The following is a 23,769-nucleotide window of genomic DNA, read 5'->3' on the forward strand; positions in this document are numbered from 1 at the left end:
TTTATTGTTATATTATGTTTAATATTGATTTTTTAGTCCCATTTGAAGGTCAATTAAATACTGGTTAACCATTTAGTGAACGTAAATCACGATTTATACTCTCTCTCTCTTTCTGTGTTTCCCTTGAGAGTTTACAGTTTCCGCTCGGAAGCCTTAATCAAGTGAATGTGCCATTCGTGTAATACGTGTTACACGTACTCAAAGCCAAGCCCTTTTTTTACTTTTCATGGTAATTCCCCGTCATCATGATCATCACCATCTAAACTCTCATCGTATTCAGCTTCATCAGTTTTTATATAATGTATTTACTTTCATATTGATAATTGCTCATTTTTGGCTTGAAGAGTAAGCAGATTGTGAAGATTCTTGTACTTTGCGCTTTCCCAAGTTAACATGATCTGACCATTTGGTCACCTTCATCTTCATCATCATCAACGTTGTCTTCATCTTCATCTTCCTTGCCATCATTTATCTTTTAATACACACAGATAACCATTCGATTACAGTCTTGCCAAACAAATTTATGTTTTAAATTTTAGCACGAATAAGCCGCACCTTAGATTCCTTTACCATTTTTACCAATTCAACTTCACTTTGTTTCAATAATTTTAACGCATTTAACTCTCTTTTCTTTCTATTATTTTACCTTTATTATTGCATTTACTTTCTCTCTTCATAATCATCTTCATTATTATCATCATCATCATCAGTTACAACAGGAACAACAACAGCTCAAAGTATCAACAATATATATTTCTACTTGTAACATTGCATGTGAACATTGAAAATAGCTTTGTTCTGCTTTTTTTTGTAATCAGTTAAATATGTTTTGCTTTAGGCCTTAATTTTGTTCTGTCCATTTGTTATTGTGGTTTGTATTATTGTTGCCAATTGTGGTGTGAAAACGTTTCCACTCGAGTTGATCATGTAACATTATCAATGTAATAATGATCATCGTTATTTTATTGCTCTTCATTTTGGTTATTAAATTACTTTTCATTCTTTCAATTTGCTTGTTATGGGCTCAATAGGAGTCAAATAAGTTTCAAATGGTTAACAAGGTAAATAGATAGCTATAATCAACTAGCAATTGCTAACACTTTCAATTATATTGAATGCTATCACCTGATATTCAGCTGAAACACTTTTCCATCCGTAGCCATTTGTTGACAATAAACTCAATCTTGAAGCATATTAATCGTATAATGAAATGGCTTTGAAATGTTGAAATGGATACTAAAGGTACGACTTAATCAAGGTTTTCCCAATGATTGATGTGTCAAAATTAGCATTAAATAAGTATCATTCAAGTGATTATTTGAAGCAAAAAACAAATCACAACAATCAACAACATTTGTAACATTAACCAAGAATGTAGCATTTAATTTAGTTTACGAATGATATTGAGGTTCATTGAATAAATTCCGGAAACGGGTAACACGAAAGATTCAGTGCAAACCAGCTTATTAACCATGTTAATCAATTCCACATCCATATTCATCGGTAAATGGTTAGCCGAGTAGTTTCACAATTGAAATGAATAATTGAAGTATCAACAACAAGAGTGCCAAATGTTAACATTTTTACAAACGATTTGACCTTTTCCTTATTGACCTTATTGATTACAATTCCATTTCCATTTGTATTTGAGTGATTTTAATTGTGATTACCTGTTAACAAAACAAAACAAAAAGAGAAACATTAATATAATTGTATCTACAGTTCCAAAGAAAAAAAAAAGAAACGCTCAATGATCGCGTTAGCATTGATTATTATTGTCATTGTATAAACTACTGCCATTTACTGTTCACTTATAAGTACCCATATGCTGAAGGATTTGTTGCATGTTTCCAAACAATTTACTCAAATTTTAAGTCAGGTCAAAGGTAAAGGTCAAATCATTTGAGTCAAGGAGAGAGACAATGAATATGGATTGCGATTTAAGTGTAATTTCAATTGTTTGCTCATTCCAATAAGGGCTTCTTCAATCATTTTCAATTTAACTGCAAACATATTTATCTTTCTTCAGCTTCTCACCAGGCAAACAAAAAGGTATTAGGCCTTATCATAATACAATGTAATCAAATCAAGTTTCCTGATTGTATTAACATGATAAACGAGATAATTAACTTCTCTCCAAGCTTTCCGTCGACTTAATTGAAAATCAAACTGAATGTGCACTTGTTAATCTGGCAACCTGGAAAAAAGAAGGTGAAAGAGAAATTAAAATGGTGTAAATTGTAATATGAAAATGATTGGGAAAAAATTCAATTTCAAAAATTGAAGAAATGGAAAAGAGTAAAATGTTTAAAGCTAAAGGCTATGAAGGCAGTGATGAAGATGAAGTTTGGCAAGAAACAAACATTGTAAACCAAAATAAACATGATAATGATGATGAAGATGAAGAAAGACACTCAAACAATGGATTTAATTGATGTTGATGGAGGAAAAGATAGATGGACATTTGATGGTTATTTTACTTCATCATCATCATCTACTTACTTTTCATTTATCAGTTGCTTTAACTTCACTTGTTGGAGGAGGAATCAACTGACAAGCCAACCCCTAAAGTTCCGGGTCATCTATTTCTCTCTCTTTCTTCTTCTTTCTACTCATCATTTTCATCATCATCCAGTGTAAAGGTTTACTTTTGTATATTTGGGGTGTTTCATTGCAAAGGTAGGGTGTGATTAAGGATATCACGACTTGAATCACGATTTGGTGTAGGTGGGTCCACATTCTAAAAATGAATATACATTTAAGTTCCAAATAATTTATCTTCTCTTTCTTTTTCTTTCTGCCATTTTTGCCATCTTCCACTTTTCACTTACTCCTGCTCACTGATCATCAGCATTAGTTTACTGGTTTACCTGAAGACATCAGCAAAACCTTACTGTCAAACCTAGAAAAGACTTTTAAGAAAAGAGAAAAAGAAAAGCAAGAAAAGGTAAATCTCCTCCTTTTTTGTTTTTTAGTTGTTATTATTGTTTCTGCCAAATTTTTACCATGAACTTATCCTCCCACAAGAACCATGAATTTTATGTTCAATGTTCAACTCTTCTTCACTGTCTATTATACCTTTATTGTCTAATCTTCAATTAAGAAGAGGAAAAAATAAGCAAAAATGTATTTACAATGAAACAAAACCTTAATTGTTGAAACTGAAAGCTAATGGCTATTGAAAGTTGGAATTGTAATTTTCTGATAAAAAAAGACTTTTCCTTTTACCAAATTTTCTCATATTTACATAAATCACATTCACCAGAAACTAGAGTTAATGGTGTTGATTGATTTACATTGTTAACCAATGCTTTTATTGATCATCTAAACCTTTTAATGCATTAAACCATTGACTTGAGCCCAGTTATTGATTCATCAGTTTCATCATGTAATCTATGATAATGTTCAATCTATTTTGACAATTTGTTAATCTTGCTTTTTTTACCTTAACTGGACTTGATGCCTCAAGGTGGATAAACAAGATTAACAATATTAACTGAGTGGACATAATTACTAGTATCGGTTATGTGACCAAGTATAATCCAAAAGCTACCAAAAAAGCCAAAAGCAAACGATTTTGGCCATTTTTATGGCTCAAGTCAATTGATGTTTAACGTTAATCATAAGCGTCAAGACTAATTATAGACATTACATTGAACAATGTTTAATTTTTCATAACTCATCATCTAGATATAAATTATATAACCTGATATTCAATCATTTCCTGAATACTGTTATTGTTTACCTTAAGGTAACAATTAGAGTAACAAATCTGAGGAGTTAAACGTAATTATAATATTATGCACATTATAATTATAAACAATGTTGGATATTAATTATTATAATAATTTCAGTTGGTCACCCAATGTTGGTCCACCAAAAGCCAATGGATTTTCACACTTTGGTTATAAATCTAAATATTAGTTTATAAATAAATCTATAGTGCTATCTGATTTGTAAAAACTGTAAAATGATAAAAAAGCTTGTAAAAGATACACCAATAGCTATGGTCAACTTTTAACACATTGATGGACCTTAGTTTGCTGGGAAGACGAGTCAATGTAAAAAACGTTTTATCTGCAAAGATGAAGGTAAGTCATAATCATCTTCAGTCCATGATTATTAGACCTTTTGTTATCTATTTCAATAGCCAGCAACGGTTAGGTTTTGTTGTAGATACATTTTTACCGTTTTTTCTGGTCTAATTGAACATTACCCACTATTAGTAAGAAAAAAAAGAGAGAAGATGAGAGGGTGGAGAGGGAGAGAAAGAGTTAATTAAAGATTAGCAGAAGATTCATGGTTTGGTGGGAGGAAACATTCATGGTAAAGGTTGAAAGAAAGGACAGAAAGAAGGAGATGAAAGGTAAGATTACGGGTCATTTTCCTCTTTTTTTTGCTTGTCTTCTTGCTGTTCTTCTGGTCAATACGACGGTAATGTTATTGTTGTTGCTGTTGTTGTCTTCAGGTAAACCAGTAAACTAATGCTGATGATCGGTGAGCAGGAGTAAGTGAAAAGTGAGAGAAACTAAGGGAAAGAAAAGAAAGAGAAGATAAATTATTTGGAACTTAAATGTATATTCATTTTTAGAATGTGGACCCACCTACACCAGATCGTGATCTAAGTCGTGATATACTTAATTACACCCCACCTTTGTAATGAAACACCCCATTTATATTAAGGTAAACCTTTACACTGGAGTAAAAAGAAGAGACGATAAAGATGAAGAGAGAAAAATAGATGACCCGGAACTTTTAGAGGTTGACTTGACAGTTGATTCCTCCTCCAACAAGTGAAGTTAGCTTGAGAAAATAGCTGATAAATGGAGAGTAACTAGAAGTTAAAATTCACAAATATTTATATAAAGTGCAATCCATCAACATCAATTAAACACTGCAAGCGTTTTTCCTGAGCTTTTTACTTTGACTCCTTGCATTATGACCAGACCAAGATGAAATTCAAGTGAAAAAAAAGATGTTCAATAATCTGTAAGAAAAAAGAAGAAGAAATGTTGAAAATTTAGTGAAATATTGTAGGGTTAAAGGGGTTTAGAGGAAGATAATTACAGCTACTTCAACTTGCTTATGAGGCAATTTAACCTTTTTTGAAACAGTTAAAAAAGCGATCTAAATTTTTTTCAAATGCATCATAAATTATTTGTTTAAATTGTCAGAATCAAATTTTCAGATTCACTTCTATGGTGCCAGTCTTTTTGTTTTTTGTTTTGTTTCTTTCTCTCCCTCTCTCTCTTCGACTTGGTTCATGGTTAATTTAAATACAAGGTACACAGTTAAGAACTCATTAACTGTGAGTAACATTTGAACATACAGAGAGGACAAAAGAAGACGAGGATGTGAAAAGAAGAATAAAAACGAGTCCGAAAGTAAAGTGGTCAGGTAATGATGGTGGTACTAATAATGAAAGGGTAACCATTTTAAGGTGAAGTGATTACCAGAAGCTCCAAAGAGGCTGAGATAAGCTCGATATTGATGAGGATGACTATGATGATGCTGTTGATGATGATGATGATGATGATGATGTGTAATTTTACTTTCTCTTTCTTCCATCCCTCCTCCTACTTCTTCCTTGATCAACTAGCAATTAAGGAGCCAACTTTGACAAGCAACAAAACATTTTTTTTCTTCCTTTTTGCCTGGGTCTATGTTTTTTCCTAAACAAGAAAAAAAAGAGGAACATTACTAAAGTTAAATTGTTTTAACAGAGTTTGCAGAAAAAAAAACAGAAATGATGAGAGAGGTAAAAGTACCAACTTACACACAATATGAAGACAGTGGAGAAAGAAAGATTGATCAAAAGCATAATGGTCCGAATGGTTGTCTACCGATGTTTACAGTGTTTCAAATGCATTAGACTAATATTAGCTCCCAGACAAGAGAATTGACTAAGTTCATGAACAGGTAATACAAAACTCGTTAGATTTAGTGTAAAGAAAGGGCCACTTCACCAAATACGTTATCTTTATCCATAAAGTCTCGGAGATTTGCAATAAACCTAGGATGATGGAAGAAGAAAAAACGAAAGCATTAGATTGCAATAAGCGTAAATAAATTAGATGGTGGCTTACATTTACATCTGAAATTTCAATAACTATACCTGGAATTCACTATAATCCAGATAATTGACTGTTAGGTGAGCATAAATTTGAATATGGCAGCCTAATAAGATTACTTAAGAATGGTGACCGTGTATGGTGTAGGTAGAAATAAAACGTAATCCAACAGCAGAAGTAGATATCCTATAAGAGTGGATCGTCTTCAAATAGCCAAAGGGAATGGTGTACTTAAGTAATGGAGAATTGAAATAAGTAGGAAAATTATTATTGTCAAGGTAATTAGTAAGGTGAGAGTAAATTGTAAGTAAAAAAAATAGTAAAATTGATTATGAAAAAATTTACCTTTTCTTGCATAGGAAAAATAGTGAAACCACAAATGAGTGTCCGAATAGGAAATAGATTACATCTAATTGGCTTTACCATCAGATTCCAAAGCCCATATAATGTTTTTGATTTCCATATATTTGAATTGTAAAAGTAATTTTAATAAATTAACTGATACTCATTATTGAAAGTATCGTTGGCCTTGTATATATTTTTATGGTAAAAGAAACTGCGGTCCAAATATTTTTGCTTTACACACTCATTAGCATAGGTTGACACGGCTTCTGTGGTATTCCTTGTGGTCATCATTAACTGGTTCCTACTTTTTGTTCCATCTTGTTTGCTGTCTGTAGCTTCTGTGAAAACTCAACATACCTTTGACGGATCCATGGTTTTAACAATAATAGAGTCACTTTAGAAGCTTAGAAAAAAGAAAGATTATCCGATAATCCAGCAGTTTTAAAGTAATGTTTTCACTGATATCAAAGGGTGCAACTGGCAAAACTGTCATTACAAGAAAAGTAACAGTCAACGGGTGTAAACAATCAACAGTAAGACGTCACTCTACCCAGTTCAAAATAATGTAAGAATATCTAAGAAAATCGATTTATTAAACTCAAAAATCTTAACGATCAGAAATAATTAAACATGGCCATTTCAATAAACTGCGAATAATCGAGTCCATTTTATTCAGATGATGAAATTTTTCCATAGATTACCTTAATTTTTGAATTAATTTTACTCTTATCGACCATTAAAGATGCATTAAATACTTGAAAACTTAAAGAAAGTAAAATTGGAACATCAATTGTCCATAAATCAAAGTTGAAATAAAACGAACAGTAATTTAACAGTTAATGAACAGATCTTAAATCAATTTACGATGTGTGGAAGGTTCGGTTTTAAACCAGCAGATGGCTGCGCAAGCTGTAACGAAAATTTGAATTCAATTGAATTTCAATGAAGTCTCAATGATGAAAAAATGTAAGCTTAATATCTGTACGGAACTTTGAAACTCATTGCCGATTCATGATTTCAATATCCAAGGTATCACTTGTAATTGGTTTGTATCGTAAAGAACAAGGTTTTTGATATCAAAATTATTAAAAATATCATTGACTTCAACTTATTGATGTGGTCTTAACAATTGAAAATAATCCTGATTTGACATAAACTGACCTTTCTTTGAAGATGCATTACAATTATTTTTGTCAATTAATTGTCATTTTTATTGCAGCTTTTAGTATTACTTACAATAATAAATAAGTTGATTAATTATTCAGCAGTTAATCTCGTCTTGAATAAAGTTTTTCAATAAAAAGGCGAGGTTTTCATGCGATTGATCAATAGATTTACATTGATAACAACTATTGGTATGATTGTCTCATTGTTATTAACTATCAACTGTTTGGTTAAAAAAAGGAGGTTACTTTGATTTGAATTGTAGGCCAAGTTAATTGAAAACAAGTTAAATAAAGCAAACAAAATTGTAAGGCCAAGGGCAAAGCATATTTGATCGTCAAACAGTGTTTTAGGAGTTGATTTGAACTGAGTTGCCCTTCATTCAGCCCATATTGACCTCGCAGAAGCTAAGTTTGACCCAATTTAACATTAATCTTCCTCAATAGTGATCTTGGCCTAGTAAATCAAGTCAACTCTCTCTTTCTCTTCCTCTCTTCCTATCTTTCCTCCTTTCTTTTCTCTTTCTCCATTCTCTTCCTGGATTTTCAGTGTCATATAAATTAACACAACTCCATCAATGGTTCAGTTCATTTTACCAACCCATTAACCAACTCAACCTTGATCTCTCTGTTTTTTGTCTACCTGCAAATGTCATTCACTGTTTTTACATTTTTAATTTAATATCAGATGATGAACCAGTAAAAAATGCAAAAAGTAAACCATGTCATTTGACATGTCAACTTATTTATTCAAACTGACCTTCAGTACTCAAGGCTAATCGATTTCGTTCACAATTTTTAAAATGATTTATCATACAACTTGTATATTAGCTTATGATTGCGGATAAGTTATTACACTTGGTTTATGAATAATATTTTAATTTCAAACTGTAAACCCAGAAAATTAGCTCAATAATTAATTCTATCAATATTTACCTGGGAAATATGTATTCAGAAGGATTAAATGAGATGTTTTTTTGCCTTTTGTTCAGCAAATTTGTATTTCTTTTGATGAATTTGTTTGAATAAAGTGATGTTTTGATGCAATATTTAATTTATTGAATGCTATCTTTGCCTACATCAAACATCAATGAGCCCCAATGGGAAAAAATTTCAATAAAAAATTGAAAAATGTAAATAAAATAAGAAATAATAGCCAAAAGACAGAGTGATAATTACTGTTTGTTTTCATGTATTATTTAAGCTAAAATATCGGTAAAATATGAATAACAATAATTTGAAAGAAATGTTAACTAATCAAACATTCAAATTTTCCTATTAAATTACTGTGTACAATGTAAAACAAATTAGCGATTGATATAAAAGAGTAGATTTTAGATGAGTCGTGTTAGTAACTGGAAATTAGTTGAATTGTTTAGTTGAATTTGTTGTGAAATCTTTTAATAAGTTAATAATTATGGTGAACGTTAAACTTTTGTTGGCAGTTTCCCTTATTTGCGTGGCTCTGTTCAAGTCATCTCAAGCTTACAGCATTAATGCCGCTCAAATCGATGCAATTGAAGATGGTGGTGACCGATGGGTAATGAATCTTGCTCCTGGTATGGACAAGCCTGATACAGAAGGAGGAATGCCACCTCCACCCCCAGCCGGTGGACCTCCACCACCACCTCCTCCTCCAGGCGGTCCACCAAGCGGTCCACCAAGTGGTCCAGGAGGCCCACCAAGTCCACCTGAAGGAATGCCAAAAAAGCCATAGTGAAAATTGGTTGCGTCGAGAATCACTTTGATTAACCAAAGTTAATCATGTGAGTGATTTGAAAAATCAATTTGTGTGTTTTTGCCAATGCATGTGAAAATAAATGGGAAATAAAGGGAAATTGTTTTTTCCGTTGTTGTCATATTGAGCTCAACTTTTTTTCATTTCTTTCTGTAATACGTGAGCAGCTGAAGGTTCAATTCTTTTATAATAATTTTCTTTCGTGTCAATGATTTCGAAGCCAAATTTCTTGTAAAAAGCCAAGGCATTTTCATTGTTGATTTGAACATGAAGGTATAAACTGTCCAAGTCATTTTCTTGAGCATAATTTAAAACGTGTTCCAACAACAAGGCTCCTGTTCCGAGAGTAAAAGAAAAATATGAAAAAAATTAATAAGATTGAAAATTTCAACTTAAAATAAGTGAAAAAGACGGAAAGATATAAAAAATAACAAACCAATTCCAAGTCTTCGATATGATGGTAAACACCCTAACGTCATTATGTATACTCTTTTCTGATTGTTTGAGTTGTCAATTCGACAGCAAACTCCACCAACTACAAGACCATCGTAAGTAACAACTCTAGCCAATTCATTGGATGCTAAAACATCTTTGTAAAACTTATCATTATAAACAACAGGAAAAATTACTTGATTACACCGGCGTAATGATTTGATATTTTCCCCGTTGACAACACATAATTTAATCCGTTCTTGTTGTTGAGATGGACAGTTAGGCATCTTGAAAGTAGTAGAAGTTTAAATTTAAACTGTGTTAATTAAAACACAAAGCATAAAACATAAACTAATGTCATTAAAAGTCAGAGTTCAGAAATCAGAAGGGCTTCGAATGTGTTTACCTTTTCAGAGACACAATTTTCTAATCACGTGGCTCCATCTCCAAAAAATAAATCCAACCAAAGCTATCATTGAATGAATTTAAGGAATGAGAAATTCATAATAAACCTTTCTAATGATTTACTAAACCATTAAGATTTCAGGGAAAATTTGGTTGAAAAATAATTTAGACACTTTAATTAGAATGTTTTTTACTTGTCAGTTTAATTTGTAGAATAATTATTGCACATCGTTCACGAAAATCGTGCTCATTTTCGCAAACTGAAACTGAAAAATGATTTTAAATTAACCCTCTTTGAATGACAAAAAATGGCAAAAAGACATATACAATATGAATAAAGTATAAGGCATGTGATAGATACAATTGATCCTCTCGTTTTAGGTTGAAAGGTTAAATTAACTAAACCAGTGAGAATGTTGGCGAATAGAAATACTGCCAAACCATTTCGGGCGACAGCTTCATTGAGCAAACTTTTAACTAAAGGCGGCTTCTTCATGAAACCAAAATATTGAAGAATGTCAATCATTACAGCGACCATCAATTCAGTAGCAATTATAAATAGAATCAAACTTATAGTGGCACAAATAAAGGCAAGATTGCATTCTCGTCGACTGATCGGGTCAATGTAATAATGGCTGAATAATCCAACACTGCCTAACATCAGAGCAATAAATGTAAGATCGCAGACAAAAATAATATTATCAAAGTTAGACCTTCGATGCCTGCAAGAAAAATGAGAATAAAGGAATTATTAAAATGATTATTTAAAAAATGTCATGTAAATTAAGGTACCTTTTCTCAAAAAGAGCTCGAGCAATCCAAATCATAAATAGATAAATAGAGATATATCCGGGTAAGGAAAAGATTCCTTCTTTATTGGCTCGAAAAAATCCTGAACGATCTGGGCTGAGAATAAATGAACCCAAACCCATTGAGAGGAAAAGCTGGTGGCATGAAGCAATGATTATGGAAGTTTTGCAGGATGATGAGAAGAAATGAAATAGGACAGATGATATTACCTACAATAAAAAATAAGTTAACATTAATTGTTGATAAATTGATAAAATACGGTGAACGGTTAAGATTCTTACTCTTGTTAGACCGAGAACGATAAAGAAATTCCAGCTGACACCATATTCGGTAATTTCTTGATGGTAATCCGTCAATCTGACAAGAAGCATTCTTAAACCTCCAAGAATAAACAGTGGCAGAGATGGTGAGATAATTTTGGAAATTGAAATGGAACGATAGTGCAAGGTTGAAGATTGAGTTTCTTGCCGAGATTCAGCAGATAGGATTGCATTTAGTGCAACAAAATAAGCTACTCCAGTATCCATCAAAGTCCATCCATACACTTTGCTTTTAGCTAATCGATAAGGAAAAATTTGAAAATCAACAGCCAGAATAACAATGCTAACTGTTAAAACAACATTTGCCAAAAGGTTTGTGATAAAGGGCAATTTAACAGGCATCGGTTTAGAATGAAACACAATTTCAGGCCATTTGAGGACAACAAAAATTTTGGAATGTGAGAATAGTAAATGCAAGGAAAATATCAAAAGCAAATATGGTATGGTTGTTGTGATTGATTGAAATAGAGTTATGCTTAGTAGAAATGGTATGGCCAAAGCAGTTGATTCAATAAATATACGTCTACGAAAATATCTGTTAGGATGAGACAAAAAAGTCATGAATTAGAATCTAGAGAAAATCAAAAATAATTTGGTCAACTCACTTGGTGGTATCGAGGATAGGATAACATGTTAAAATGGAAAGAACCAAAAAATGAGAAAAAGTATAAACAATAGATAAATGGTACAACTCTAAAGGTGGAGTGTATTGGTAAAAATTGATGAATTCCGAGGCATTCATGGTTATCTGTCTATTATGGTCCTTGAGTTGTGAATCTGAAAATTTAAGAAAATGAAAAATATTAAAAGAAGGCCAAATTTTATAGAATTATGAACAAACCTTTTTAATAGAAGTCTTAGGACCATAAAACTGAATAGGTAAAGACCTTTTCAAAAGGTATACAATAGGAGAATAGGCACTTCATACAATCAAGTCTTTGAATCAACGATTATTGGATATAAATTACAATTGATTCATTTTTTTCCACTGATGATATTCAATAATTAGAAAAAGGATTGTCATGGCAGATGTAAAAATGATGGAAGTAAAGTCAACACATAAACCCATAAATCACATTAGCATTGGTTGTTGATAAGTTGTACATATTGTTGAAAGCTTGTATCCTTAACGCTGTTTTTCAAAGATTGGCCTGCAAATGGAGGAAATTAAACGATTTAGTGATATAAACAACATTAGAATTTGAAAAGTATCGATAAAAATGACATGATCAAGTGAAAACAGAATGCAACAAATATTAGTTTGAATAAAATGAGAATAGCGATTAGTTTAAGGAAAATCAACTTGACAAGTTATGTAATCAAATTTCTCTCATCAAGCGAATCCAAACATTTCAAGACTCATTAAATTGACTGATTAACGTTAATAGCGAGGAGAAAGGGTAAAAGAGGGAAGCTTGATACAAAATTAGAGTTAGTTAAAGCATGTCAAAACATGATACATGTAGTTAAATGTTGAAAAAACATAAAACAAGAACAAAGAAATTAATAAGCTTCATGAAATTGAAAATCTGTTGGAATTGAAATAAAAGAACTGATAGTATTTGATTACTTTGCTATCAAACAATTGAAATAATGCTGAAATGTAAAAAAGATGAATAAAAGAGATAACCATACAAATCAGAAATGAAGATAAGCTATGAACTGCTATGTAACATGTATTGTTGGGTATTGTCAATGAGGAAGATTGGATTATTTAATGTTACAAAATGAATATTTTTTTAGCAATGAATAAGGTTTAATTAACAGAGTTTCAAACAAGAAATTAGTAATTGAGATTTTAATTAGCTTTTATAATTACCTACTAATATTTGGAGACAAGTATAATTAGTTGACAGTTCCCCAGCTAGCAAAAAGAGCCCATTGATAAACCACAACTTTGGTACCAAAACTGGACAAGGAAAGGCACAAAGGAAAATATGAGAATGAACAAGTTGAAATAGCAACCAACAATTTATTTAATTTCAAGGGGAAAATGAAATTAAAGGTGTAGATTAAACGTAGTCAATATTAAATTAAATCTAAATTTATTGTTGTCAGCAAAACAGCTTAAAATCAGCTGATGATGAAGGTGAATAAAGGCGGAGTCAAATGTAGTCAAAACAAGTGTGTTTTAAATTTTTTGTTTCTCCACAATTTTCAATTGTTCATAATAATTTAACTAAATTTTCGTTGCTTGAAATAGTTACTAATCTGATCTTTACACTGAAATGAGGGTTTTGGAAACTGAGGAGGATGCTAAAGGGGATGGAAGACCATGTTACCATGCACGAATGGACTTGAAACATTGTGTTCTTGAATCTGACTGTGTTAAAAAGGTTGGTATACAATTTAACAAATTGAGATTCAATATTGATGTTTTTTATTTCGATTCAGGATGGAATGCGTCCTCAAGAATGCTTAAGACGAGCACATGAACTTCTACCCAATGAATGTGTCCAGTTTAAGAACCTATTGACTAATTGTAAACGTAGTTTGGTAAGTACAAATATTGTATCTTGAAGATCAAAATTGTAACCTAAATTTCTTTATTAGATTGATAATAGGAGACGATTCAGAGGACGAATTGAATAGAGACGAGCAATATGGTTAGAAACACGATTAACTGTATATTAAACTAGATATTTTAAATAAAATTATTTAATTTGTTGGCATCATAAGATTTCGAGGATATTGTTCAAGAAAAATAAGCATCTTACATCAACTCGAGCAAATTTTTTTCATCTTTGCTGCTCAACTATTCTAGTAAAACATGATTTCGACCCTCTATCGATTGCCCGTAACCTGGATTTTTCCTATTACTAGTTAACCGGTATTTCAGTTTGTTCTGGTCTCATCAGGCTCAATAGTTATTTCTGACCTTACGGTGCTGGTTAGATTTTTATTTATAACATTGCACATCTACCGAAGTATAAAACAATATAAAGGTGTCATTTTTTGTATAAAAAATGTAAAAAGGCTTAGAGTTTCAAAATAGAAGTGAGAATACTATTGTATGCATTTATCAATGTCGATATTATATTTAATCTCAAACATGGGCTTCGGTAATTAGTTAACTGTGTTAATCTTTTTTTGTTTTTCTAAAATGCCGCTCAAATGTTGCCTTGGTTATGAGCCGAGAGCAAGAAGGCGAAAGTCAGCCGACGGATTCTTGTTCAGCTTTAACTATTTTTGAAAACAGATGAATCGTGTATGAAAATTGTGCTTTTAAACGTGAATTTGTTATTTTTGTTTCGTTAAAAAGTTTTATTCTAAATCGTAACTTTATCTATAGTTGGTTCGGTTTCAATTCAAGAAATATGTGCTCTAATCTTGATACTGATATACCTGTCGCGCTGTCAAAGATCAAGTAAGATAAACTTGTTTATTATATTTATCATTATTCAATTACTTATTTTGATTTAATGCTGTTGTTTTTATTTTCTTACAGATTGGACCAACTTCAATTTTGTAAAAGATGTCAAGGAAAGCCTTTTGTTGTTATCCAAAGGAAGGATGTTTTTTGTCGTGATTGTTTTTATGAATATGGCTCTCATAAGTTTAGATCAACAATCGGCAAAACGAGGAAAGTTAAGCCTGGTGATCGAATCCTGGTTGCTTTTTCTGGAGGTGCGGGATCTTCAGCTATGTTGGACATGATTGAAGATGGTCTAAATAAATCTGCTAATCACAAAAAATTGATGTTCTCACCAACAATTTTGTATATTAGAGGTAAATTGACATTTTATTTATTTACATTATTTTGATGCGTAAATGATAAAAATTTCTTGTGTTTCCTTTTTAGAACTGAATTATGCAAATGAATCGGATGCAATTATCACCCAAAAAACACATAAGATTGTTGAAAGGCTAAAAAAATCATGTTTGTCATCAATGATTTCTTCGATGGAAATGATTTACCAGGACAAAGAAAAGCCAACTTTTGTGGATTTAGGTGATTTTGATCCTTTAGATAAAGATTGTCCAATCATCAATGATAAAGCACAGTCCAAATTTTGGTCTAAAATCAATAGTTTATCAACAGACACGAGCAAAGAAGACTTTTTAAGAATTTCAAGGTATTATCTTCGGGAAACCTTTTCCGAGAAACATTAATATAATCTATGATTCATAATTTCAGACAGCAATTGATACAAAAGGTTGCTACGGCTGGAAATTTCAAATATATTTTCGTTGGCAATACCTGCACAAAAACAGCTATACAGATGTTGACTGATCTAGCGCAAGGAAAAGGAAGTCAAATTACTTCAGAACATGTGAGTACTTTTGTTCAATTATAGACACAATGTGCTAATCTGTTTTTTCTCTCTAGTCTTTTACCGATAGTAGATTCAATGTTGAGATTCTTAAGCCAATGAGAGAGTTTATCAAAAAAGAAGTGCTTTTCTGGAATATTTTAAGAGGAACTGAACCAGTTGAATGGTCAACCATTACAACATTTAAAAGTAATAAAGCGAGTTTGATGAAATTAACAGAGAGCTATATAAATGGGCTTGAACATGATTTTCCCGCCACTGTTTACACAATTTTTAAAACTGGTAATAAATTGAAATTCCCTGATCCGAATGGAGTAATCTGTAAATTATGCAAAGTAAGTTACATTGCTTGGAGCCAACTTAAGATTTTATTAATCTGATTCTTTATTTCTATTGTCTAATAGTCCGTGATCGATCCTGAACAAAGATGTTCTGCGTCCAATGCTCTTCAATTGTCTCATCAATTGTCCAAGAATTTGGATGATGTTTTTATAAATGATGGCTCGGATAGAATTTTATGCTATTCATGCAATAATCTTGTAAATGAAATTAAAATCGATTCAACTGTGTCCCCACAGAAATTGGGAATAGCAGATTATTTATTGTATGATTAAATTTTCCTCATGTAACCATATATTTCTGTTACTTATTTCCGTATATTTTCGTGTTATTACTAGATGAATTTCGAGGAAAAATGACGATTTATTATCAAATTGATAAAGTACAAATATTTTTGATTGGTATTTACATAATGTATTGAAATGTAAGAATGAGATAGAAATAAGCACATGTGTGCATAAGGGTAAAGTTTCCTCTACACTTCGCACAAGTGTTACATGTGTAATCACACTATGGTCAAATTAAAAAGAAATTAGCTGCAAAATGATTCCTATTTTAGTTTAGCAACGTGAAACTATCTTTGATTCTGATTATCCTGGCCAGGCGGGGGATCAATACCATTAGACAGAGGAGGACCACCACGGCCTCTTGGTGGTCTATCATTACCTCTGCGATTGCGTTGTGCTAGATCATAGGCTTGACCTTGTACTGGAACATAGCCTCGACCCACTCCTAGATCCAAGACTCGAACTGGTGGAGCTGGTGCTCGTCGTGGTGGTGGTAATAGCACTGGCGCTGGCACTGGCGCTGGAGCGTAAAAGCGTTGCACTTCAGGGATCGGAAAAGCGGCTCGATCCAACATAGCGTCAGCAATATTAATACGGATCAATTCTTCCACATCAACGGCATTTTCATCATCCTCTGCTGGAGGACCACGTCTATCACGTTCTTCTCTTTCAGGGGGCATATTATAGTTATTGTTGTTATTATGGTTATTATGGTTATTGTGATTATTATTCATGATGAAGTTAACTTGGGAACAAACAAAAGTTGAAATTTTCCAATTGATTAAAACAATAAGGTGTATAAAACTAGAACTATTAAGATGACTTGGATGATGAGAGCAACTTAGGTTGAGAGAGGAAGACACAATTAAAAGTTAAAAGATGGAATTGAAGTGATGTCCAAGAACCAAAGAGGTATAATGACAACTCTAATCAAGTAGCAAGTGCTTTTATATCCAATTTTGAAGTAAACAAACGGTAGAAGAGGTTAACTTCAAAGTCATTTTTTTTAAATTTGAATCAAATTGTGTTGGTTACCCATTTAAACCGTTGGGATTTGACTAATTTAATCTTTTGCAGTGCAAGCAAAAAATTTGATTTTTTTCTAGCGCAATAATTCATTAAATGATTACCAATAAAAATTTTAGGTGTGATTAGATTTATTTATTTAAAATTCGTATTCATTTACATTTGACATAAATTGATTGAAGGTAAAATTAAATGGTCAAATTATTTAGGGTTAATAAATGCTTGAAAATACAAATTAAAATTGATTGTTATGTAAAAATTCAAGTGTCAATTTTTAAACAAAGAACATGCTTTGCTTGCGAAATTTAGTGTCAATACTTTTTACTAGATCGTTCAAACGAGTTGCGATATTCGTTTCATCGCGAATTCTTTCCTCTCTGCTCTTTCCTCTGAGGTCTTGCTTTTCACCTCCACCAACTATCCATTGTCGTGCTCTATAAGCAAGATTGTGTGCATGCATCACAGGGGCTGGAGCTGAAGTTGAACGAGTACATCGTTCAAACAGATGGCACAGATGAAAACTGACTTGAGACATTTCTTCCGTACTCAAGTTATTATCGTCATGAACTAAATAATAATGGCAAGGCCGTGAAGTTCCTTGAATACCCTCGTGTCCATATTGAAAATAGTCGAAATCGGATGGATGTGTTATAATCGAATCGATTGTGGTACCAGGAGGAACGTTTCCATGTTTGCCAACTCCCTCGTTTGGATTGACCGGCCTTGTTCTAGTCTGGATTCGTTTGCTGATAATTACTGCTGTAACTGCAGGTTTGTAAGGATCACTCTGTCCATAAGGTCTTAATAAATGATTAACCTCTTTAGTCACAATTTGAGAGTATTGGCCTTCAGAGACTCCATCTCTCAGGTATAAAATTGTAGAAGGTAAACTTCCATTTGATTCCTTGAAGTTTTGCAAGTGTTCCTGAATCATTGCCTGAAAATCTTCAATTGTTTCTGTAACCGACTGGACAGCATTCTTTTTTGGCTGGACACGAACAGATGGATAAAACATCGTATGATCCTTGTCGTAGGTAGAGACAGAAGCAGCAACTGATGAGTGTAGTTCATCTGCTTCACCTGGATGAGTAACGTCAGCTCCAATTATCATGATTTTCTTTTTAAGAAGAGGTGGCTTGTCATCTTGTTTGAGAATTACATTGACACCGCCGAGTTTTTTATTTACTTTAGCTAAAATGTTAGCAATGAGCTGCGGTGAACATTTTCTAACATTTTTTGAAGCAACACCCTGAGTAGGAAAACAAAGCTTAACATCGGCTACTCTTTTCGTTAAATTATAAATTGATTTATCAGACGGAAAGAAGCACAAGGCAAAAGCGCAGCCTTGGTCCTTCATTTCTTTCAACATTGCAGCAATTGCTGCCGACTTGACTTTTTCTTGTTCATTTCGCAATTCCGGTGGCCAGTTTTTGATTACAGGCTGACTTGGTGCGGCCATCATTTTCATTTCACATGCTTTCGTTACAAACATCTTACAAAAGTTTATACCATCTTCAGGACTTGCACAGAAATTCAAGACACCAAACTTGCTGAATTTCTTATTCTTGTAGAATGTGCATTCCCTAAGGTCCCATTTTCCGTCTCTTGGAGTGACCATTTTGTTCTGGTCAAAGATGAGTTTGGGGGCAGCCAGCACGAATCCGGTGACTCCAATCGGCTTGATATCAATATTCAAACCAAACTGTTCTAGAGTATCATTAATTGTTTGACGAATTTGTTCATGAGCTTGCAACAAACAGGTAAATCTTGCATTGGGTGGCGTAGCAGTTAACTTAATCATTTCAGCTTGCTCGTCTGGACTTAAACGAGTCAATATGCTCGATGGGGTTTGATTTGCAACGATTTCACAAAGTTCAATCGGGATCATTGCACATTTACCAGCTCTTAAACAGGGCAAGTTAGGATATCTAAGAGTCTTTCCATATTTTCGTTGAAAATATTCTGCAACTGATACAGTTTCATCGACCTCTCCTTCTTTCCAGTGGAAGGTTTCGACATTAGCTGCATTATAAGTGACACCCTTAATTTTATAATTTCTGTTGAATCCGAGGTGATCAGTAACCACTTTGACACAAAGAAAGGCTCTCCTGATGGCCTCTATTTGATGCGTTCCAGGTCGGAAGTTGGAGAGATCAACCTGACGTCTCGGATCCGAATTAAGAACCCAATTCAGGAAATCAATAGCACTTCCAGACTTACGAAATGCTGTAGCGGCCCTGTCGACTACCAAAGTCAGTCCAATTTCAGAAAGTCGAAGAGACTTTCTATGCCCCAAGGCCAACTCCATCCAACTCGATAAAAGTTGTCGATCTCCATCAACTGGGAACATAGCGTAACGGCCCAATGAAATCATATCAGAGCGGGAAGGAAACTTTAAGATTACTTCAAGTGCTTGAATGGTTTCTTTAGGAAAATTTGATGAACGTCCGGCGTAGTACTCGTCCAAGGATGATAACGGAATGGTATTGGCCAATTTAAATGCAACACTAAATGTGCCACGTCGATCTTCCAATTGAACATCTGCAACGCCAAGTCTTGAGCCAGTACATTTAAGTTTATATGGCGTATAAACATTTTTACTGCCATCGTAGCCAACAGAAGATGGATTTTGGAAAAATTGTGAATGATGGCTCAAAACTGCATCAAACAAACGATAGCAATCTGCACGATTCAACTTTTTCTCGGTTGGCTTTTCCTTACTTTCTGGATCAGAACCATGATACAGCCATGAAAAGTCATAATGGTAAATGCTAATATCCGACGAAAATTTAAATGCAAAGTGGTTTGTCATCAATTGGATTCTACGGGCAAAATTTGTTGACAAGTGCCCTTTTCTTGGCACGAATTCGGGTTTAATTGTATTAAGCGCTGAAGCGGTATAATTCCATTGGATATTATCTGAAGAGATCAGTTTAGGATCGACTATGTCCCGACTTTCACCATAGCCTCCTCGACCTCGGCCTCTGCCATAGCCGTCACCTCGGCCTCTGCTTTGACCTCCTCTAACGTATTCACCGCCTCCACCTCTAGCATACCCAGAGCCACCACCTCTAGCAGATCCAGAGCCGCCACCTCTAGAGTAACCACCACTCCCACCTCTAGGATTTCCACCGCCACCTCTACTGTAGCCACCGCCACCTCTAGGTCCATCACCACGATAATAGCCACCACCACCTCTGGAGCTCATTGTAGATATAATTAAAAGTCACAAGTAAGAAGTAGAATAAGTTGAATAAAACTTGTAAAGATGATTAAAAAATAAATATCGAAAAGAAAAAATTAAAAGCAATAAGATTAAAAACAGGAGATGGAAGGAATAATCAGAACTGACAGAGAACTGTAGGATGTTATGATAATAATATGATGAATATGAATCTATCACTTTCATCATCATTTATAATCCAAATTTTGTAAACAAATTTAAACTCCCTCTTACGGTTGGTAACAAAACTCTGAAGTAACCATAGTAATAGATGTCCTTTTGATATCATTGTTAGTTCAAAGCAGTTTTTATCGTTAATTTTCGTCAATTTTTTATATTAATTTTAACCGTCGTAATCTTTTGTAACGCTTTCTTAAATAGCAAATTATGGATCGTGATAAATTTGATTCTTTGCTGGTAATTTATTATTTTCTTCCTCCTTGGCAATTTTTAGTATTATTACTAACTTGAACTTATATTTTGCAGAAATGGCTATTATTGGAAAAATTTGATCCCTCGCCGACTTATATTGCAGGTTAATTGATAACTTAAAATTAGCAGATATTATGTATTACTAATTTCGATTTTGAGGTTCTAATTGTCAAATGTTTCCTATTTACATGCAGATAAAGGCTACTTACCTGAACCATTGTTGATCCCAGGTTATTCTTCTTTCTCTTCTTACATTATCTTTCAAAAAACTGAATATGTGCCTGTTGAAACTGATGATTCTTTCACCAACCTACGAAACTTTCAAAAAGAGCTATTGTCGCCTAAAAATCTGGAGATTTTGACAATCCTTGAATCTGTTATTACATCAGTTGAATATAGTCTGGTTAACAGTAAGATAAAGAATTTTGGCTCGAGTCCATTCAATTCATTCAACTTTAACAAAAATAAGAAGCAAGCATCTTTACAAATTTTGGTCAATCCAAAGCAAAGTATCGTTGAAATTTTGGAAACTTTATTGGTTCCTAATATTGGTATTGTTGATAATTTTGAATTTTTCGTTCACCCAAACTATCCTGATGCCTATCTAGCCTATTGGTTGATATGTAAAGCTATCAAAGATTCTAATCTGGCCGGAGTCTCTATTAAATTATACAATGAAACTTGTCCAATACCTGATCTCATACAGAAGAAGTCTATAGTCTATCCACCAACTTTAGCAGTTGTTATGGACGATGCTGATGTCTTTTCATCTGTCGATAGATTGATCGACCTGCTAAGCAACCTACCTATTGTCCATCGCAAAGTTGATATTTGGGTCCAGCAGAGTGTCAAGAAAAAATTTGCTGACAAGTTTATAGTGAAAGCATCAAAGTCACAAGCTCATAAGAGCATTTCTTCAATAATTCAGGCTGATGCAATCAATCCGATTCTTATCGCAAGTTGTGACCCAAATGATGTTTTCATAAATTTATTAACTTTTCGCAAAGTCGATGAACTGTTGGCCTTAATAAATCGTTACCAGTTGGTTCGTGAATTGAGCATTTGGACTTCCAACATTTCATTCTCATTGGAGTTGATAAAAGGAATAAAAACTAGTCGATTATTTACCGTCAACACAATCAATGACTTTTATCTGTCTGGCCATTGCAACTATTTATATTTTTCAAACACGCCTTATCAGCTAACAACTGATTTTGAATCAGATTTCTCTAGTGTGGTGCAAATCAGCTCAGTCATCGACAATTTAAAAAACTTTGATTTCAAGAGAGCACTGGATATTAGTCACAAGGCAACATCCTCTAATGAGGCAGATCTTTTTTCAACATTGGTTTCCAATTCATCCCAGGGTAAAAGTGATTTTAAAAATCTGATTAGTCTGGTTAAGGCGAATCAATCTACTTTCCAATGCATAAACAAATGTCTGATGCTACGCCAGTTGATACCAATCGGAGTTGTTTTTATTCATTTGAATGAAAAAAGTAAAGAGTATGGAGATGACTGGTTTCTAACTTTAATTGCTTGTATAATACTTAACGGCAATTGCTGTGTTTTAGTCAACTCTCAGCCTGAAATCGATATTCCTGATATTGAATTGTTGAAATCGACCTTTGGGTCAAAGCTTATCCTTACGTCTACCAATGTCAAATCAATACCAAAGGGATGGCTTTATAAAGACTCTCAGCTAGTTGGATTGTCCTTTGATGCACAAACCCTGTACAATTTAGTCAATCCTCACAATTTATCACATATTTTTGGTACTGTTCGGTCTATCTTCTTTCCAATTGCAGATCAAATCAGTTTAGTTCCATCAACACCCAGTCAATATTGAAGATAAATGATTATTTTGTCCCAAATTATTCTGGAAAATATTCATGTTTGGTACAAGACAAGACAGGTAATCCAAGAGCATGTATTGATATACACAAATGAATCATTGATTTGGTAGCCATGAAATGCATCAAGATGAATTAATAACAAATTATTCAAAAAGTGTTGCTGCTGTTAACGGTCTTGAAACAATCAATTTATACCAATCATTCCGATGAAACCTTTATTTTTTTATTCGCCATTTGCCTGATTTCATCCGATGTGACTATTTATTGTTGCAATTCATAATTAACCAAAGTAACAATCATTGTGGATATTTGTAACTTGAAGTCTTCTATCTTATACAAAGTGTTACATCATTTTCTGATCTTATATTTGCTCTGGAATTATGGTTTATCAGCAAAATTCATTTGTTTCAAGAGTTTATCTAATATTAGTCTACACAATTATCTCACCACTCATCATTAGACCTGTTTATTTACAAACTCCGTCTCCCTCTTGTGGATCGCAAGAAGCATATTACGCCAATTCGCAAGACTGTAGATCATATTATTATTGCTGGAACAACGAAGTTTACCTTCAGTACTGTCCCAATGGATTATACTTTCATCTAGCTGGACGAACCTGTGAACCAGCCGGAGTTGCTGACTGTGGTGGCTATTCAGGCAATGGAGGTTTTTCAAGTACTACAACCAGGAAACCTGGTCTTTTCGGTCCATCTTTATGTACAAAGATTTGTAGTGATCCAGATTTGGCCAAAAAGTCTCCGGTCAAAGGAGTCTTCTATACATTCTGCCAATGCACTGACATCAGTACAACGCCGATTCCAAACTATGCCGCTTCAGTACCATTAACAACTCCACAGCCCAACGTCTTCAGTATCATCACTAATTTTATCAACTCTATCTTTCCAGGAACTCGTTAACCAAGATAAATCTAAATGTATCCTTTTGTACCTTAAGATATAAACCTTATATGCTGACTCATATTGATCTTTCATTCCGATACAAAACCTCATTTATTTTGTTTATCAACTCCATTGAGATAAAATTGTGT

The 23,769-nt window shown here is 33.3% G+C and overlaps 6 protein-coding genes and 1 long non-coding RNA gene across 17 annotated transcripts; 3 read left to right on the forward strand and 4 right to left on the reverse strand.

Annotated features, from left to right (window-relative positions):
- Positions 1-1,447: 1,447 nt before the first annotated feature.
- LOC107362989 (uncharacterized) lies at positions 1,448-7,263 on the reverse strand. 10 transcript variants are annotated; one of them, XR_016199384.1, is made up of 8 exons: positions 7,118-7,263; positions 6,417-6,819; positions 6,087-6,301; positions 5,777-6,013; positions 5,454-5,672; positions 4,605-4,987; positions 2,503-4,528; positions 1,448-2,197 (listed from the first exon to the last, which is right to left on the reverse strand). It is a non-coding gene; the product is annotated as an uncharacterized LOC107362989 (long non-coding RNA). The 10 variants fall into 10 exon arrangements; XR_016199386.1 differs by lacking the exon at positions 7,118-7,263 and having other exon boundaries at positions 2,503-4,219; positions 4,377-4,528; positions 6,417-7,074; XR_016199389.1 differs by lacking the exon at positions 7,118-7,263 and having other exon boundaries at positions 1,448-1,670; positions 2,038-2,197; positions 6,417-7,073.
- Positions 7,264-8,754: 1,491 nt separating this feature from the next.
- LOC107362987 (putative N-acetyltransferase san) lies at positions 8,755-10,170 on the reverse strand. The gene is made up of 2 exons (XM_015930148.3): positions 9,754-10,170; positions 8,755-9,652 (listed from the first exon to the last, which is right to left on the reverse strand). The coding sequence occupies exons 1-2, from the start codon at positions 10,034-10,036 to the stop codon at positions 9,447-9,449; spliced, it is 489 nt and encodes a 162-aa protein (XP_015785634.2). The 5' UTR covers positions 10,037-10,170; the 3' UTR covers positions 8,755-9,446.
- Positions 10,171-10,333: 163 nt separating this feature from the next.
- On the reverse strand, positions 10,334-13,354 carry LOC107362985 (phosphatidylinositol-glycan biosynthesis class W protein). 2 transcript variants are annotated; one of them, XM_015930144.3, is made up of 6 exons: positions 13,104-13,354; positions 12,126-12,435; positions 11,890-12,061; positions 11,246-11,819; positions 10,947-11,173; positions 10,334-10,876 (listed from the first exon to the last, which is right to left on the reverse strand). In XM_015930144.3, the coding sequence occupies exons 3-6, from the start codon at positions 12,024-12,026 to the stop codon at positions 10,402-10,404; spliced, it is 1,413 nt and encodes a 470-aa protein (XP_015785630.1). In that variant the 5' UTR covers positions 12,027-12,061; positions 12,126-12,435; positions 13,104-13,354; the 3' UTR covers positions 10,334-10,401. The 2 variants fall into 2 exon arrangements, with proteins under 2 accessions (XP_015785630.1, XP_089124671.1); XM_089268545.1 differs by lacking the exon at positions 13,104-13,354 and adding an exon at positions 12,855-12,986.
- A 40-nt stretch (positions 13,355-13,394) lies between these two features.
- On the forward strand, positions 13,395-13,956 carry LOC107362986 (cytochrome c oxidase assembly factor 5). Its single transcript, XM_015930147.3, has 3 exons — positions 13,395-13,620; positions 13,679-13,780; positions 13,838-13,956. Exons 1-3 carry the CDS (start codon positions 13,513-13,515, stop codon positions 13,874-13,876), a joined length of 249 nt encoding a protein of 82 aa, XP_015785633.1. The 5' UTR covers positions 13,395-13,512; the 3' UTR covers positions 13,877-13,956.
- A 521-nt stretch (positions 13,957-14,477) lies between these two features.
- Ctu2 (Cytosolic thiouridylase subunit 2) lies at positions 14,478-16,192 on the forward strand. The gene is made up of 6 exons (XM_015930142.3): positions 14,478-14,651; positions 14,733-15,013; positions 15,087-15,360; positions 15,423-15,558; positions 15,615-15,893; positions 15,963-16,192. Exons 1-6 carry the CDS (start codon positions 14,602-14,604, stop codon positions 16,170-16,172), a joined length of 1,230 nt encoding a protein of 409 aa, XP_015785628.1. The 5' UTR covers positions 14,478-14,601; the 3' UTR covers positions 16,173-16,192.
- A 48-nt stretch (positions 16,193-16,240) lies between these two features.
- LOC107362982 (protein argonaute-4) lies at positions 16,241-20,767 on the reverse strand. The gene has a single exon (XM_015930140.2). The coding sequence runs from the start codon at positions 20,416-20,418 to the stop codon at positions 17,485-17,487; it is 2,934 nt and encodes a 977-aa protein (XP_015785626.1). The 5' UTR covers positions 20,419-20,767; the 3' UTR covers positions 16,241-17,484.
- LOC107362983 (uncharacterized) lies at positions 20,726-23,699 on the forward strand. The gene is made up of 3 exons (XM_015930141.3): positions 20,726-20,850; positions 20,920-20,968; positions 21,060-23,699. Exons 1-3 carry the CDS (start codon positions 20,821-20,823, stop codon positions 22,712-22,714), a joined length of 1,734 nt encoding a protein of 577 aa, XP_015785627.2. The 5' UTR covers positions 20,726-20,820; the 3' UTR covers positions 22,715-23,699.
- The last annotated feature ends 70 nt before the right edge of the window (positions 23,700-23,769 follow it).

The sequence above is a fragment of the Tetranychus urticae genome, chromosome 3 (assembly GCF_039701765.1).
Source record: "Tetranychus urticae isolate SD_2017Ah chromosome 3, NJAU_TeUrti_SD_1.0, whole genome shotgun sequence".
NCBI lineage: Eukaryota > Metazoa > Arthropoda > Arachnida > Trombidiformes > Tetranychidae > Tetranychus > Tetranychus urticae.

Bases quoted from the DNA above. Each gene is read 5' to 3' on its own strand.
- Ctu2 (XM_015930142.3), top strand. From the start codon at position 14,602: ATGTGCTCTAATCTTGATACTGATATACCTGTCGCGCTGTCAAAGATC. The intron at 14,652-14,732 runs GTAAGATAAACT...ATTTTCTTACAG, and splicing joins GTCGCGCTGTCAAAGATCAA to ATTGGACCAACTTCAATTTT. The intron at 15,559-15,614 runs GTGAGTACTTTT...TTTTCTCTCTAG, and splicing joins GTCAAATTACTTCAGAACAT to TCTTTTACCGATAGTAGATT.
- LOC107362983 (XM_015930141.3), top strand. From the start codon at position 20,821: ATGGATCGTGATAAATTTGATTCTTTGCTG. The intron at 20,851-20,919 runs GTAATTTATTAT...TATATTTTGCAG, and splicing joins ATAAATTTGATTCTTTGCTG to AAATGGCTATTATTGGAAAA. The intron at 20,969-21,059 runs GTTAATTGATAA...ATTTACATGCAG, and splicing joins CTCGCCGACTTATATTGCAG to ATAAAGGCTACTTACCTGAA.
- LOC107362982 (XM_015930140.2), bottom strand. From the start codon at position 20,418: ATGAGCTCCAGAGGTGGTGGTGGCTATTATCGTGGTGATGGACCTAGA.
- LOC107362985 (XM_015930144.3), bottom strand. From the start codon at position 12,026: ATGAATGCCTCGGAATTCATCAATTTTTACCAATACACTCCACCTTTA. The intron at 11,174-11,245 runs GTAAGAATCTTA...TTTTTATTGTAG, and splicing joins TCGTTCTCGGTCTAACAAGA to GTAATATCATCTGTCCTATT. The intron at 10,877-10,946 runs GTACCTTAATTT...TTTTTCTTGCAG, and splicing joins CGAGCTCTTTTTGAGAAAAG to GCATCGAAGGTCTAACTTTG.
- LOC107362987 (XM_015930148.3), bottom strand. From the start codon at position 10,036: ATGCCTAACTGTCCATCTCAACAACAAGAACGGATTAAATTATGTGTT. The intron at 9,653-9,753 runs GTTTGTTATTTT...CTCTCGGAACAG, and splicing joins ATATCGAAGACTTGGAATTG to GAGCCTTGTTGTTGGAACAC.
- LOC107362986 (XM_015930147.3), top strand. From the start codon at position 13,513: ATGAGGGTTTTGGAAACTGAGGAGGATGCTAAAGGGGATGGAAGACCA. The intron at 13,621-13,678 runs GTTGGTATACAA...ATTTCGATTCAG, and splicing joins AATCTGACTGTGTTAAAAAG to GATGGAATGCGTCCTCAAGA. The intron at 13,781-13,837 runs GTAAGTACAAAT...TTTCTTTATTAG, and splicing joins CTAATTGTAAACGTAGTTTG to ATTGATAATAGGAGACGATT.